Consider the following 18,148-nt stretch of genomic DNA (forward strand, 5'->3'; position numbering starts at 1 on the left):
CATCCTACATAAGTTTCAGATTTCTGGTTCTCTTTCTGCCTTCTCTAGATGGTCCTGATTGAGTGGTTGTCTCCAATCTCTGCTCCTCAACTTGTGGCTACTCTACATCATCCTGAGGATCCTCTGTTGGAGCTAAAATATCCTCCTTTGGTGGGATTTGAAGCTCTCTCTCAAGAGAGCACCACAAGGATTTTTCTTCGTCAAATTTGACATCCCATCATACAATTGTAATTCTAAGGGACGGAAAATACACCCGGTATCTGTGGGGAGTTTCGTGTAACCCACAAATACCCCCAATTCTACTACTGGATCTAACTTCTTCCTTGATTCCTTGAAGACGTGGCAATAGATAAAGGCTCCAAACATATTGAAGTGCAACACATCCAGATTCCTCCACAAGAAAGCATCCTCCAGTGTCATCATGCCAAGAATGTGATGAGGACTCTTGTTCTGCAAATAGACCGACGTGTTGCATGATTTAGCCCACAAGTGCAGAGGTAGGTTTTGGTCATGCAACATTGCCTGTGCTGGTCCCACAATGCTTCAGCTCTTCCTCTCAACCACCCCATTCTACTGTGGGTTATGGGGTGTTGTCAACTCTTGTCAAATGCCTTATTTTGCATAGAATTTTTTAAACTCATTCGACACATACTCACCTCCATTATCACTCCTGGGAGCCTTCAACTTCTTGCCTATTTCTTTCTCCACCAGTGCCTTGAACTCTAAGAATTTGGAAAAAGTCTCATCCTTATTCTGCATGAAGAATATACAACACTTCCATGAATAGTCATCAATAAAGATAACAAAATACTTGTGCCTGGTAGTGGAGGCTGTCGAGAAAGGTCCACAAACATCAGAGTGGATCCTTTCAAGGACTACATGTGCTCTGCTGTCCTGATCATGGAAAGTGGCTTTTGTGTACTTCCCCAAGGTACACCCTTTTCATGTGTCCTATTGCTCTAGTGCTCCTTTAGGGAGGCTTGTGGTAATATGCTACATGATCTTCAAAGTGCCATGATGCAAATGACCAAGTATTCTATGCGATTTTTCACTGAAATCGCGGCTCTAAACCTTCTATGCCTTTTTGCTTAATGCAACACAATCCTCCACATCTAGCTTATGGAGGTTCTTCATATGAATCCTGATCTGCTTCACATGTCTCATGTCTACGTGTCTCAGGAATTTCTTTTCTTTGCTGAAGATCACATTGTAGCCAAGATCTTCTCAAACTACAATGGAGACAAGATTCTTCTTTAGACCCGATAGAACCATCACATCCTTGAACCTGAGAGGGGAGCTCAAATCCCTTTGAAATATGATTGTACTGATCCCAGTTGTGTTGTAACTTCCATCATCTCCCATCTTGATGTGCATATGGAGATCCTTCCCCTCCAAATCACTGAAAAAATATCTATTCCCTATCATATGGAACAAGGCATTATTGTTGAGATACCGCACACTTCTCATCACTGTGATGACCATGCATACAATGAGAGTAAAATCAAGCTTGAACATTGAAGCCAAGGTTTCACTCGCTACTCCTCCTACAGTCTTCTTTCTTTCCTTCTTGTGTGGACATTTCCTTGCATAGTGCCCGAATTCATGAAAATGAAAGCACTTGATTCTAGACAAGTTTTTCTTCTTGATGTCTTAACTTGATTCTCCATTGGATTGGGGTTTCTTCCCTTTCCCTTTATTTTCCTTTCTATCCAAGGCATAATTCTCATCATCCTTTCCCTTGGATGAAGTCCCGTCTCTAGAATTATGCCTTATTTCCTCCTATACCAAATCAAATGACAAGCGTTCCCAATTTGGTAGTTTCTCCTTCTCGTTCACCGAATCTTGGTAGCTTTTCCAACTCTTGGGAAGGTCTAGAGGGGGTAGGCTCACCAAATCATCCTCTCCTACAGTAACACCAAATTGAACAAGCTCATCACGACACTGTGTGAACTTGCTCAGGTATTGTGGAATGGTCTTGTTCCTTTACATCTTGATATTTAGAAGTTTGTCCTTTGGTGCCAATTTCTTGTGGTCGCTACTATTTCAGAACAAATCTGTCAGTGCTTGCCACATTGCATACAAAGTATCTTTTCTATGGATATTTGTGACAATATGGTCTTGTACTCCCTCCAATATGATCCTACTTTCCTATGCATCACACTTCTTCCCTTCTGCTAGATCCTTTTCATTAGATGCTGCTGGTTTTAGAATATCATTATTAATGAATTCCTTCAACCCATTATCTTCAGTACTACCTCCATGTAACATAATTTTAGCTTCCTTCAAGGAAATATTCGAGCCTTATTCCATTGAAATTCATCTTCTCAGTCTTGAAGAAAACCTACAACCCTAATTTGAAAATTCAAACCTCCTGCATTTACAAGTTGAAATTCTCCACTCTACATTGATTCCAACTCTAATACCATGTAGAAATTAATGTGTAGATTCAATAATTCTCATAAAATTTTCTAAATCACAAGACTTGAAGCTACTCTACTGATCTACGAAAGTTAATTCACCATCTAAAACAAGTACCATAGACATGCAAAAGGAAACATCACACATGCACAAATATTTATCTAGGGGAAAGAAACTGCTCAAAACCCCTTACTATCTATATTACACTAATCAAAGAATAGAGAAGAAATACAATACTTTCTCAAGCCTGAGCACACCTTGCAAGTGTATCACAAGTGTATAGTCTTTCCCTTTGCTTGACTAACTGAACCTGGCCAACACTCATCCAATTTCAAGCCTTCCCAAGCTCCTATTTCCTTGAGTTGTTTCCTTGGGAAATTAGCCCTATTTTCTAGGAATTTCATACCAAGGAATTACACAATTATCTTAGGTCATTCTGCAACTGCATGCACCACCTGTATGCATTGGAATATGCTACAACTGATAGTACACTGCCTTGTAATCTCCATCTCAACTGGGTCAAATTCTATGCATGCCATAATTATTTTGGGATGATTGATCAATTAACTTGTTGATCATTGAGTGTGGATGAAGTTCCACTTCCACAACTTAACCTCCACTAGTTCTTCTGACATTTAGAACTAGTTAAACTAATAATAACTCAAATTAACTGAAATATATTGCTACAAATTAGCAATAAATCATGTAGAAATGAACTCAAGATTCCCCAACTCGAATTTACTAAATTAACTAAGTGAAAAGTGCTATGTCACCTTAGTTAACTACCTCCAAGTATTCTGCTGAAATATAAAGTCAAATTTTTATATAGTCTGATCAAAGAAAAGTCCAAACTAGAATTTCTTGCTACATTATCAACATGTTTTTTGCACCACATAACATAAATGCGGAAATGTATAGGGTATTGTCTAGGTTAAATAGTTACATCAAGCATGACTGCTTGGGCTTCTTGATTAGGTATAACAAAGACTGCCTTCGATTAACATTTTAGTTAATAATCCTACAAAATATGTCCTTGGTGTTTACTTGGTTGTTTTGTTAGATGAATGCACTTATAAACTATATTTTTCAATATGATGACGGGTCTTGTTTAAGTTCTGATATTGACCTAACATCCAAAGTGTTGGTAACCTATGGCATTACCTACAACAAAAGGATCACTAGCTTGTTGGGAAATGTAGTTAAATGGGCTTAGATTAGTTTGTTTCCATATATGGGGCTACTTGGTTTATGTTACAAATCATGGCAGAGGTTTGATGGTCATATAGGAAAATCGCACATATCAACAAGAATAGTCAAGTGAAGCTGCAAATTGTTAAACATAACAGGAATGTCCCAATTTTTTCAAGACCCCCTTTCATTCCAATACATATGTTGTGAGTGTTAGCATTATTGAACCTACACAATCAATCCATACAATATTTGAGATTGAATTAGGATTGCAAGATGAGATGGAATGCATACATATGGAGTTTCTCCAATCAAATTCAAAACTTCAAAGGAAAACATTGGATTTAATAAGTCTTAAATTCCCCATTGAAATGCTGGAGGAAGAGATTTGTGCACAAGGGCCTCCAAGTCAATGGAGTTTTGCAAGTTAGGCTCTCTTAGAACACTCAAATACTTCCCATAATAAAAATGGGGCATCACCATTTAAGTTAGATAGACACAAATATGAGCTACTAGAGAAACATCAAGAAGGAAGAATCTCAAAGCATGAAATGGAGCTGAAGTCAACAAAAATTAAAGTCCATGCTGAAGAAAGAGAACTTTAACATTGAAAAGAAGAAGTATGATGCCTTGTTTAGCTTTCATATGGGGTCAACTCCAGTAACCTTATTCATCATCTCTAAAGACTTGTCATAAATTTCCATTTATTATATTTCTTTGTCATGATGTAAATATTATTTGTTTTGAAAATAGAGAAATACAAAAGAATATGAAAGGTCAATATGAATTGTAAAAGGAACTATATATGAAGTGTCATGAGGAAGTCAAAGAGTCATGGGGAAGGTGAAGAGTCACCTGACACGTTTGTGTAAATATGTCCTAATGCCTTTGGAGGTGGTGGGGCGAAAGGGGGATTTTTGATGTTGAGTTGCAGTGAGGCCATTCCTCACTCCACCGTTGGATTTTGATGGGATTGTAGTGCATGCATTTGACCTGCAATAGTATTAATGAAAATTTCTTCATCTTTGGCATAAATTCCTATGCATTCCTCCATTGGTTATAATTCATAACATATACTCCAATCATGGGTGCATGTGTTATTTCATATTAGTTATATGTTGATGAACTAATTCATGGTTATTTCTTATTGTTTTCTCTAAATCCATGTTCTCTCATTCCATGCGAATAATAGTAACCAATTTTGAACTAATTTGTAGTTAATGACTAGTACTTTCTTACTTGTATGTCTTGGATGGTTTTGGCTAACTAACGCCTCTTTGAGATGTACTTATTCTTGTTTTTTTGCCGCTATATTCTTGTACATTTTTATGCAAGTTTGTCAATTGTGGGTAGATTTCATCCCCACTCTCTAGGTATTTCCTGCTTTATCTCATTTTACATCTCTTCATTTGATAACCAAGATGAAAATAAACATGGTGGAAACCAAGCCTAAATACTAGATGGGGCTTCTATAAAAAACGATGTAAGGTATAATTAGGACTTCACACCAGGGAGACCCCTTACTGTTGGCAAAATATTTTGGTTGGTCAACAACATCTACCATGGTCGACTGTTGGAAAGGGAAAAGAGTAGTAAATTGAGTGTTAATATGTGTAAGGAAAGCATGAGAGATGAGGCATGATTTTTCATTGTTTATGTGCATCCTTGTTATAGTGCAAAAAGGATCCAATATTGATTTTAAAGTTGATAGATCACTAAACATGAGGATGTCACCCACAAAAATAATATGTGTGAGGGGTTGGCTATCAATTACAACTATGACATGAAATATCCCTTTATATGTGGATTCTACGATGTGTCTATTGAGGGTTTCAACAACTAGAAGAAACATAAGTGGAGAGAGTGGAAAACCTTGTTGGATTCTACAACAAGACTTAAAGAAAAAAGATGGTGCTCCATTTATGAGAAAGACATTTAAAGAGGATTGAAGAAAACCCATAATACAATTAACAAAGCTAAGTCTCATGGCCAATTGGAGAAGAACCAACCTTAATAAAGTATAGTTGAATTGATAAAAGACTTTTAAAAGATCTAGTTTAACCACCGCAATTGAGCTATTTCGTGAATTTATGGTGTATAACTTCCTAAGCAAGTGAAACCACATCATGGATATATTGATTGAGAAGCAAGTTGAGATTCTTTGGATAAGATTTTGCTAAGGATCGATTTAATCCTAGGGGCAATGAATTTAGATATAATTTGTAAATATCATTGGAACAAGAAATTAGTTGAAATTCATTCACAAAGACCCCATCATGTGTTTTGTGAGTAAGAGCGAGAAAAGTGGAATTTAAGGCACCTAAGATTTGTTTGGAGCAATGGGATTCTTATAACTTTTACTATGTGTTCTTTAAGAAAGTCAAAGAAATCCACATAGAATTCTATAGGGATTCCATTAGGCATATGCCTCTTTCCCTTTTGTATGGAGAAAATAACAACCTTTACCTCCTTTTCAATTACCTCTTCTTCCAGGGTAAGGTTTATGTCCTTAGTGATCATTTGGGGAAAAATGGAAATGACCTTCAAGATTTCTTGTATTAGGCATCTTTTAGGGTCTTTAAACAAAGATTTAAAATGCTCCACACCTTTAGTGGCTTTGTCTCTAAAGGAGATCATTAATGATCCATTTTAGACCTTAGATTTTCTAGATGTAGTTGTGGTTCTTCTTGTATGAGGCATAATGGTGAAATAATTTTGTGTTATTATCCCCCTCTTTTATCCAAACAAGTCTACCTTTAATCTCCATTCATATTATTTTTTCAATAAGGGGTTGTATTTTTTATTCTAGGGATATGAACTGAGTTAAATATTGGTCCATGATAATCCTATATGAGATTGAATGAAAAATGTATGAAATACCTTCTTATATCTCAACAATTTTTGCCTGTTGTTTCTCTCTGAATCTATTATAGCATTGCTTTGAAACAACCTTAATATTGGAGAAGTTTTTAGCAAATTGTGCTATGAAGGAGATAATGGAGGAGTCCCCTAGATGAGACCATGTCTCCTTAACTAACTTCTTGAAATAATCCTCTTGAAACAAAGTGTGGTTGTATTTGAGAGGTAGGGGAGCATTGTACTTTTATAATGCCATGCATAAGACTACAAGAAGATGGTATGGCATCCCTCTCGAAGAGACCCAAGGTTGGGAGGAGATAAAAGAGTTTAATAGCTTAGATGCTACTAGGACTCAATTCATTTAGACCCAACATCTTCATTTGTGTGAAAAATTATTTGAGTTGGGGATATCTTAGCTAGCACAAGGTTATTTAGGTGAAATTTGTCCAAAAGCATTGAAAAGAAGTCACTCAGAGGGTCTATGTGAGGTTGTGAACACCAAAATTCTTGTAGTAAGTGGGTAAAGTTTAAATTTCCACCTCAAGATGAGATTTGGGTTATATAGGGCCTTTGAGATAGTGAATTTATCCCAGAAGGGGATTTGGTTGGAAAAGGGATCATCAACATTAAGTATATTTAGTTCAATTCCAAGTTCTTTTACTTCCAAGCAAATCAAGATGGTTAATTCATAAATAAAGGAGGATAATTATTTAAATGTTTGGCTCCAAACTATGATTAAACCACTAGATAAACCAACCACATCTAACATAGAGAAGGACAAATTCTACATCCACGGTTCAAAAGCCTCTTGTGCTTGAGACCCATCCACCATAGTTTTATCTGGTTTGTGAGAGGAGATAAGTCGCTTGAGGGCTATTTCTTTTGGGCACCCTTAACCCCACAAGCATTGAAGGATAGAATGATCATTGAAAATTGATTTTGGCACTGTACCTACTCTAAGGGACGTCAAGATAATTGTTTTCTTGTCTCTTTTAATGTTAATGATAGTTTTTTTTCTAAGTTCTAACGAGGTGGGTTTTCCTCCTAACTAGGTTAGAAAGGATGTGATCCAATGCTAAGTGCTACTAGTATGCTGAGGCCTCTTTAATTTGAGCATGTGATCCAATGGCATGGGGTTTCCAAAGGGAGGAAGAGGAGGTTGGAATGGAGTGAAAGGGGATATAGAATCTGTGAGCTCAAATAAGTATTAGATGGATTGAGACATGAAAAAGGATCAAAGGGCTTGTCACCCACTGGGAACAAGATTGGGGTGTAGGACTGAAGCAATCGAGGATCAAAATCACCAGGAGTGCCAAGAAGACTTTCCCCATAGTTAGAGGTAATTTTACTGGAAGAAGATACGATGTGCAAAGTAGAAAAATTAAGAACATGAGAAGGATTAGAGGATGAAATCATACCTAAGGAATTTAAGGAGGAGATATTGGTGCATATGGATCCGCCAATGGAGTTGTACGCATTGATTTCTTAGGATCATTAGTTAAATCATAGGGATGATGGGTGTTTTCATCCTTATGTTCCAAAAACTCACCTTTTTATACCAAAGTCTCTTGTGATGCTTGGCAGGGGGAATAGTTTTCCCACATTGTGCTTGTAGGTACCTAATTTCATGACATACATAACAATGGAATGGGAGGTACCATTAATCAAACTTTTGATTCTAGGAGAAGGATCCAAGAATTATCTCAATGTCCCCCACTAGGCCTTCACTAATGTCCACTTCAACCTACATCCATAACCACATGCGATTCATTTTTTCAGCTAATCCTGGCTCTAGTTGTATGAAGTAGAAAATGTTCTCTCCCATCACCATGAGAATTTATTCTACCTGGAATATAAGAGGAAATTCAGGGAGAATGACCCATAATTTTTGTATAGACATTGACTCCTTGGATGGGTTGAAATCAACATACCAGGCTTGATTAAGAGTTTTTCTAGTCTGAAATTCTAGTCGGAAGCAATTATTTTTCCGCAATCCCCTTTAGACTTGATAACAAAGGAAATCTATCCATGGACCATTAGACGAAAATACATTGTATGACCTATAATCATCATTCAATTTGAAGTGCAACAAGATGATAAAGATTTCTTGCCCACCTCCTTTCCACAAAACTTGCTAACGAGGGTTTGACTAGAGATCTGCAAAATAATATCCAAGTTGATGTCCCAACCAACCACCATGAAGACCTTGGTTGAATGGGGTCAAATACCACAATTTTTTTTTTTTCTAGGATTAATTTTTTTCTCGGTTTTTCTAGTGTCGGGCCCTATGGTGCTAGAGAAAAGACTTTTGCATAGGAATGTGAGGCAAGGGGTTGAGGGAAGGAGGGATAGAAGGAATTAGAAGGAGAGGGAGACAAGGAGGGGAAGTAATTTTGCTTTGACCATAGGGAGGGCTCGAGATCCAGGATATTTTCCACTAGGACGGGGGATATAAAGGATCAGGTCCAACAAGTTATTGACGTATTGGTGGATCCAAAGACCTGTCAAATGGGACAAAGAAATCATGTGTCGAGCACAGAGGGAATGTTGAGGTGGCTAATGATGTGTATTTTGACTATTGCTAGAAGATCTCCCCATTGGGCAGACTGTCAAAATAATCTACCTCATCCTCATCCATGGTGTCGACAGTAGAGGGAGGGTCATGCAAAGCCAAAAGGTAGTTGCTAGAAAAGTTGAGATTGGAGCCCACATGGAGAGGAGCGACATCAGGGAAAATGTGTGACATAACTCATTAATGAAAAAAAATAATAAAATCAGCCAAGCTTGACAAACATGACCTATGACCAAACCCTTACAAATTCATTGTTATAAAAAATAATAATATATTTAAAATAACTCATTCTTATATATGAATAATGTTTATATATACATTTTAAAAGGATATATATATATATATATATATATATATATATATATATATATATCGAGAGAGAATGCTCTAAAACTGTCTTTGTTTGGTTAAGAGCTCTTTTTAAAAAACACGTTAACAACCCAATATCTAAAGACATTTGATAAAAGTAAAAGCCTATTCCAAATAAAGTTATTTTCTTTGAATATAATAATAAGTCAACATGCATTTACAGATAACAACTAATAATAATAACTAACCACACTATTAACTTGAAAACTCCCTCTATTTCTGTACTGTACCCATATTTCTTTAAATGGATTTCTTTCTGCCTAAACCCTCGTTCTCCCATATCGCATCGATCAGCAATCGCTCTTGGATTCAAGTGCCTCATCCCCAGCGAGCGATCCTTACGGTTCCATGGCCGATTGGAGTCAGGACGTGCCCTTGTGCAACTGGACTGCCGGTACTTGAAGCAGCTGCTATCCAATGGACAGAGTGGTTTTCCTCAAACTCATATCTATGGATCTCTATGTTTCCGTTTCTCGCATGTTTCATCTTTCAGGGTATGAAGTACAGAGGTTTTCAGAGGTCGAAACATCATCGTTCTTTGATTCGATCCACAATAGACATCTTACAGTACACCCTGGTTTTCGTCGGTGGGAGTTACTGTTTGCACTGGAGGTCTTGTGTTCGATTTCAGCTGTCCGCTCCTCGAAGCTTTTGCCTGCTTCCCCATATAACAACTCGTCCTGCTGCGGATTCACCCATGGTATGTGGTGTCGATCCACAGGAAACGGGGATTGTTCTTTGCAGCGCGGGGGTTAAGGTTTGGAATCCTTATTAAACTTATTTAGTTTTTGTTTGAAGTGGTGTAGGTAAAGCTCAGCAAAAATGCTGAGCATATAAGGAAAGAATACTCAGCATTTTCATCACAAATTATCAAAGTGCTTGTTGCTCATGGTCTAATAGATTCTAGATTATTCCACATTGATTTTGGCTTTGGAAATAACAATAACCAATATGCTGATAGCATAAACTCCCTAGAATCACAATCCTCTTATTCTAAGAAAACGATGTTACAAGTATCTCAACATTTCAGCAGTGAAGAATCTCAAAACTCCAACCATGAAGTTTCTTAAAGCTCCAGAGTTGGGGAAGGCCAGTGAAAGATATTTGTATCTGCTAGTAACAAATTGATTATTTTGACAAATCTCTGCCGGCTGCCGAGAATTATTTGATAAGCGTTGCTCATTCAGTGATCAGATCCCATACATTGTTTAGCATGTGCGTTCTATTTTATGAATATCATAGCTGTTAAGAATTAATTGAAAAGCCTTATTCATACCTGCAAGAATTATGAAGTAATCAGATCCAATACATTGTTTCACATGTGTGTTTTATTTTATGAATATCATATTAATATATTAATTATTTTATTAAGATGTTTTATCATATTTAATACTATAATAAGTAATATTAGTTATTATTGTCAGTTTTTTATTTTACTTGATTCTGGTCACTTTTGATGATCGGTTATAATCATTTTTTTAAGTATATTTGGTTAATTATATTATATTAAGTATTATTAATTTTAAATTTTTAAATATCATATTAATTATGATGGGTAATTCTTCACTCTTATTTCAAGACTGTGCACACTATCAATATTTCTCTTAATATTTTTAAGTACCAATATAAATAAAATATCTAATTATAAAAATTGAATTTTAATTATAATTTTAATATTAGTGATTTCATATTTAAAAATCTTAAAAACATTAATAACTTAATTATATATTAATGTTAATAACTTAATCATATATTAATATTAATAACTTTATAATAATATTAATAACCTAATAATAATATTAATAACTTAGCCTCAAGAGTTAGCTCAGTTGGTCAAAAATTGTGCCTTGCCATCGAGAGGTCACAGGGTCGATTCTGCTTGAAGCCCTTGGGGTTAGGTCTTGCTAGTAGGTCGAGGGGCGATTAGCCCAGATTTTTCTGTGGACATAGCGACTACTCACTGAAGGGCGATTAGCTCAGATTTTTCTGTGGATGTAGCGACCACTCACTGACTAGTACAATCACATTAAAATATGAATGATAGGGCTGGATGTTCCTTTGATACATAGGAAATATAACATAATGGGCACACTTGTGAAGGGAAATTCTTCATTAAATAAGTCAGTGAAGACTATAGATTCTCCAAAGATATTTTTGATTAAATGATTAAAGAGAACAATATGGAACAATTTTATGGCAAAGATCTGCAGAAATGGATTTGTTTTAAAACCTGTATGCCTTTCACACCGCTTGTATTGATGGAAAAATTTGTGGGCGTGAATGCGTCATGCTTGATGGTCTTTAGCCTTGATTAAATTCTATCAATTGTTATCCTAAGATCAACAATGTACTCGTGTTTTGTGCCACATAACATAAATGCAGAAATGTAAAAGGGCATATTGTCTGGGGTAAATAGTTACACCAAACATGACCATTTGGGCTTCTTGATCGGGTATAACAAACAGTTCCTTCGATTAGTCATTTTAGTTAATGATCGTACAAAATATGTCTTTGGTGTTTACCTGGTTGTTTTGTTAGAGGAATGCACTTATAAACTATAATTTTCAATCTTATGATGGGTCTTGTTTAAGTTTTGATATTGACCTAACATCGAAAGTGTTGGTAACCTATGGTATTTCCTACAAGGATCACGAACTCGTTTGGAAATGTAGTTAAATGGGCTCAAATTAGTTTGCTTCCATCTATGGGGCTGCCTAGTTTATGTTACAACTCATGGCAAAGGTTGGATGATCATATAGGAAAATCACACATATCAACAAGAATAATCAAGTGCAACTACAAATTGGAAAACATAAAAGGAATGTCCCAATTTTTTCAACACCCATTTTCAAGCCAATACATATGTTGTAAGAGTTAACATTGTTGAACCTACAAAATCAATCCATACAATAGTTGAGATTGAAGCAGGATTGAAAGATGAGATGGAATGCATACAGATGGAGTTTCTCCAATCAAATTCAAACATTGAAAGGACAACATTGGATTCAATAAGTTCCAAATTCCCCATTTTAAATGACGGAGGAAGAGATTTGTGCACAAGGGCCTCCAATCAATGGAGTTTTGCAAGTTAGGCTCCCTCAAAACACTTAGATACTTCCTATAATAAAAATGGGGTGTCACCATTTAAGATATATAGACATACATGTGAGCTACTAGAGAAACATCAAGAAGGAAGAATCTCAGAGTGTGACATGGAGCTGAAGTCAATAGAAATTAAAGTCCATGTAGAAGAAAGATAATTTTAACATTGAAAAGAAGAAGTATGAAGTCTTGTTTAGCTTTCAAATGGGGTCAACTACAACAACCTTGTTCATCATCTCTAAAGACTCGTCATACATTTCCATTTATTGTATTTCTTTGTAATGATGTAAATATTATTTGTTGTGAAAATAGAGAAATACCAAAGAATATGAAAGGTTAATATGAATTGTAAAAGCAATTATATATGAAGAGTCATGAGGAAGTCAAAGAGTCACGGGGTCACCTGACACATTTGTGTAAGTATGTCCTAATGCCTTTGGAGGTGGTGGGGGGAGGGGATTTTTTTTTGTTGAGTTGTAGTGAGGCTAAACAGTTATCTTGGAGATTATATGGGTAATCCTCACTCCACTGTTGGATTTTGATGGGATTGTAGTGCATATGTCTGACCTGCAACATTATTAATGAAAATTTCTTCATTTTTGGCATAGATTCCTGTGCATTCCTCTGTTGGTTGTAATTCCTAACTAATACTCCAATCATGTGTGCATGTGTGCTTTAATATTAGTTATACGATGATGAACTAATTCATGGTTATTGCTTATATGTTAGCTTTGAATCCATGCTCTCTCATTCCATGCTAATACTAGTAACAAACTGTGAACTATTTTGTAGTTAACTGCTAGTACTTTCTTACTTGTATGTCTTGGATGGTTTTGGCTAACCAACTTCTCTTCGAGATGTAATTCTTCTTATTGTTTTGGCGCTATATTCTTGTACATTTTTATGCAAGTTTGTCAATTGTGGGTTGATTTTGTCCCCACTCTCCATGTATTTCTTGCTTTCTCTCATGTTACATCTCTTCATTTGACAACCATGACAAAAAAAAACATGGTGGAAGCCAATTCCACATACTAGATGGGGCTTCTATCACAAACGATGTGAAGTATAATTGGGACCTCACACCAAGGAGACCCCTTACTGTTGGCAGAATAATTTGGTCTATCAATACCATTTACCATGGTCTACTATTGAAAAGGGAAAAGAGTAGTAGCCTGAGTGTTAATATGTGTAAGGAAAGCATGAGAGACGATTCATGATTTTTCATTGTTTAGGTGCATCCTTGTTGTAGTGCAAAAATGATCCAATATATATTTTAGAGTTTATAGTTCACTTAACATGAGGATATCATCCACAAAAAGAAGAAGTGTGAGGGGTTAGCTATCAATTACAACTATGACATGAAATCTCCTTTTTGATGTGGAATTTACGATGAGTCTATTGAGGGTCTCAACAACTAGAAGAAACATAAGTGGAAAGAGTGGACAACCTTGTTGGATTCCACAAGAAGGCTTAAAGAAAAGAGAGGGTGCTCCATTTATGAGAACAATAAACTAGGAGGATTGAAGAAAAACCATAATCTAATTAACATAGCTAAGTCTCATGCCCAATTGGAGAAGAACCAACCTTAAGAAAGTCTAGCTGAATTGATCAACAACTTTTGAAAGACCTAGTTTGAGCATTGCAATTGAGCTATTTCTTATGCTGTATAGCTTCCTAAGAAAGTGAAACCATGTCATGGATCTATTGATTGAGAAGCAAGTTGAGGTTCTTTATATATGATTTCGTTAAGGATCAATTTAAGCCTGGGGGCAATGACTTAGATATAATTTTATAAATAACATTGCAACAATAAATTAGTTGAAAGTCATTCAAAAAGACCCCAACATGTGTTTTGGGAGTAAGAGCGAGAAAAGTGGAATTTAAGGCACCTAAGATTTGTTTGGAGCAATGGTCTGATTTTTGTACAACTTTTAGTATGTGTTATTTAAGAAAGTCAAAGAAATCGACATAGAATTATATAGGGATTCAATTAGGCATATGCCTCTTGCCCTTTGTATGGAGAAAATAAAAACCTTTACCTCCTTTTCAATTACCCCTTCTTCTAGGGAAATGTTTATGTACTTAGTGATCATTTGGCGAAAAATGGAAATAACCTTCAGGATTTCTTGTATGAGGCATCTTTCAGGGTCTTTAAACAAAGATTTAAAATGACTCACACCTTTAGAGGCTTTGTCTCTAAAGGAGATCATTAATGATCCATTTTAGACCTTGGATTTTCGAGATTTAGTTGTGGTTCTTATTGTATGAGGCATAATGGTGAAATAATTTTATGTTATTACCCCCCTCTTTTATCCAAATAGATCTACCTTTAATCTCCATTCAAATTACTTTTTTAATAGGGGTCTGTCTTTCTGATTCTAGGGATATTATTTGAGTCAAATATTGGTCCATGATAATCCCATATGAGATTGAATGAAAAATGTATGAAATACCTTCTTCTATCTCAACAAGTTTTGCTTGTTGTTTCTCTTCGAATCTATTATATCATTGCTTTGAAACAATCTTAATATTGGATATGTTTTTAGCAAATTGTGATATGAAGGAGATAATGGAGGAGTCTTCCAGATGAGACCATGTCTCCTTAATTAACTTCTTGAAATAATCCTCTAGAAACAAAGTGTGGTTGTATTTGAGAGGTAGGGGAGCATTGTACTTTTCTAATTCCATGCAGAGGACTACAAGATGATGGTATGACATCCCTCCCAAGGACACACAAGGTTGGGAGGAGATCAAAGAGTTTAATAGCTCAGATGCCACCAAGAATAAAGTCTTTTGGACCTAACATCTTCATTTGTGTGAAAATTTCTCTGAGTTGGGGATAACTTAGCTAGCACAAGGTTAGTTAGTTGAAATTTGTCCAAAAGAATAGAAAAGCAGTCACTTAGAGGATCTAAGCAAGGTTGTGAACACAAAATTTCTTGTAGTGAGTGGGTGAAGTTTAATTTTCCACCCTAGGATGAGATTTGGGTTAGATAGGGCCTTTGAGATAGTGAATTCATCCCATAAGGGGATTTAGTTGGCAAAGGGACCATGCACATTGAGTATAGTTAGTTCATTTCGAAGTTCTTTTAATTCCAAGCAAATTGAGTTGTTTAATTCATAAAGAAAGGAGGATAATTATTTAAATGGTGGGCTACAAATTATGATTAAACCACTAGATAAGCCAACCACGTCTAACATAGAGAAGGACAAATTTTGCATCTAGGTTTCAAAAGCCTCTTGCACTTGAGACCCATCCACCACAGTTTTATCTGGTTAGTAAGAGGAGATAAGTCGCTTGAGGGCTAGTACTTTTTGGGAACCCTTAACCCCAAAAGCATTGAAGGATAGAATGATCATTGAATAACTGATTTTGGCACTATACCCACTCTAAGGGCCTTCAATATAGTTGTTTTCTTGCCTTTTTGAATGTCAATGATAACTTTTTGCTAAGTTCTAAGGTGGGGTTTCCTCCCAACTAAATTGGAGAGAATGGGATGTAATGCTAGGCCCCACTAGTAAGTCGAAGCCTCTTTAATTTGAGCATGTGACCCGATAGCATAGGGTTTCCAAAGGGGGGAGGAGGAGGCTAGAGTGGAGTGATAGGGGATAGGATTATGTGAACTCAGATAAATATTAGATGGATCGAGACAGGAAAAAGGATCAAAGGGATTGTCACCCACTGGGGAAAAAATTAGGGTGTAGGACTGAAGCAATGGAGGATCAAAATCTCCAGGAGTGCCAAGAAGATTTTCTCCACAAGTAGTGGCAATTTTCTTGAAAGAAGATACAATGTGCAAAGTAGAAACATTAGGAACATGAGAGGGATTAGAGGATGAAATCATACCTAAAGGAATTCAAGGAGGAGCTATTATGAGTTGTATGCGTTGATTTATTAGGATCATCAATCAAATCACTAGGATGAGGGGTGTTATCATCCTTATGTTCCAACAACTCACATTTTTTATCCCAAAGTCTATTGTGATGCTTAGCAGGGCGAATAACTTTCCCACATTGTGCTTGTAGATTCCCAATGTCATGACATACATAGCAATGGAAGGGGAGGTACCAATAATCAACCTTTTGATTCCAAGAGAAGGAGCCAAGAATTATCTCAATGTCGCCCACTAGGCCTTCACTAATGTCCACTTCAACCTACATCCATAACCACATACAATACATTTTTTCAGCTAATCCTGATTCTAGTTGTATGAAGTAGCAAATTTTCTCCCCCATCACCATGGGAATTTCTTCTACCTAGAATTAGGGAAAATTTTAAGAACCACCCTAAATTTATATGTATAATAAATGGGCGAATCCCCATGATACATAGGAAAAATGGCAGGCAATTTTATTAATAATATAATATGTATATATAATTTTTTTGGCAAATCTCTCACCACATTATATTATCGTATAAAGTCATGGTGAATCTTTCATTGAATTATAAAATCTTGTAAGATCTTGGCAAATCTTTCACTAAATAATAAAACATTTTGAAGACTTAGAATTTTTTTTTTGTTAAAGTATGAAACCATATATGATAATAGGAAAACATATTCATTAAACTGTAATATACTAACATACATGTTTGGAAAAAAGAAACATAATTTTCTCTTCCTACAAACAATGTTGCAAGTTTCAGTGGTCGTGTTTGTCAAGGTTCTTACTGTACACTCTTTCATATCCTTCTATTAGTTTTGATAATATTCCACAACAAAGTTCTTGTAGGTGTTGATCTTGACCACCAATTCTGTGGAGAGATTAATCTTTTCTCTACCACTTTTATCAAGCTATCAAATTTCTTTCTTATTCCATAGACTCCAACTGCGAGATAAAAAAAACATCAAGTTTGTTTACCCCAACACGCCAACAAGTAGCAAGCCCCAACTATATAATATAAGAAAGTAGTAGGTATCCCAAAGGCCTGAAGGTGATCTAATGGAAAGAAGCGACTGTTGTCAGAAGCCTTCCAATCAATATATAAATATATAAATGTAGATTTATTATTATTTTAATTGGAAATCTTCAATTAAATAATAAAATTTAATTACGTCTCTCCCAATCTAAATTGCTTATTAGCATTCACTACCTTCATACGTCTTGCATTTTTTAACAACTAGTTGTAACATGTGGATTAATCTCCTTTTTGGTGCACAATCTCCACCTTTTAGGACAATATGGTGCAGTGGCCCAACCCCTACAGATCATTACGACAAATTAAGAATAACAGAGAATATGAAAGGTTGTACAAACTAGCATATTTTTCAAATAAATAATCTAACATCAGTACCTCAACATTTTCATGAAGATATCATATTGAGAATGTTTGAGAAATGGTGGGAAATCTGGGCAGCTACTATCTCTCTTCTATGAGGGTGAGTGATAAGATTTCACTGTTTTGAATTTTTTTTTGTTAAATCAGAAAAACCAATATTAATGGAGATATTGGTATTTTTTACTAAATTTTGTGAAGTGACTAAATGTAACTTTCACCATTCACCTTAAGATGTTTTTTAAAATATAATTTTTTAAGTCTATTTAATATCTTCATTATAATAAAAACCAACCTATATCCATCTTAACTCCACATCTACCACTCTTAGAGGGATGAAATCTATTTATCCCTCTCAGCACTTG

General features: G+C 35.7%; 1 protein-coding gene across 1 annotated transcript in view; it reads left to right on the forward strand.

Moving 5' to 3' along the window:
* Window positions 1-9,650: 9,650 nt before the first annotated feature.
* Window positions 9,651-18,148, forward strand: part of LOC149139219 (uncharacterized) — a 28,750-nt gene continuing 20,252 nt past the window's right edge. The window contains exon 1 of the mRNA XM_089447637.1: window positions 9,651-10,163. Coding sequence (XP_089303763.1) covers window positions 9,651-10,163 — 513 coding nt within the window. The remainder of the gene's footprint in view (window positions 10,164-18,148) is intronic.

This window comes from Pinus tabuliformis, chromosome X (genome assembly GCF_031772625.1).
Source record: "Pinus tabuliformis cultivar Carrire ecotype Pingquan chromosome X, CPIR1, whole genome shotgun sequence".
Lineage (NCBI taxonomy): Eukaryota > Viridiplantae > Streptophyta > Pinopsida > Pinales > Pinaceae > Pinus > Pinus tabuliformis.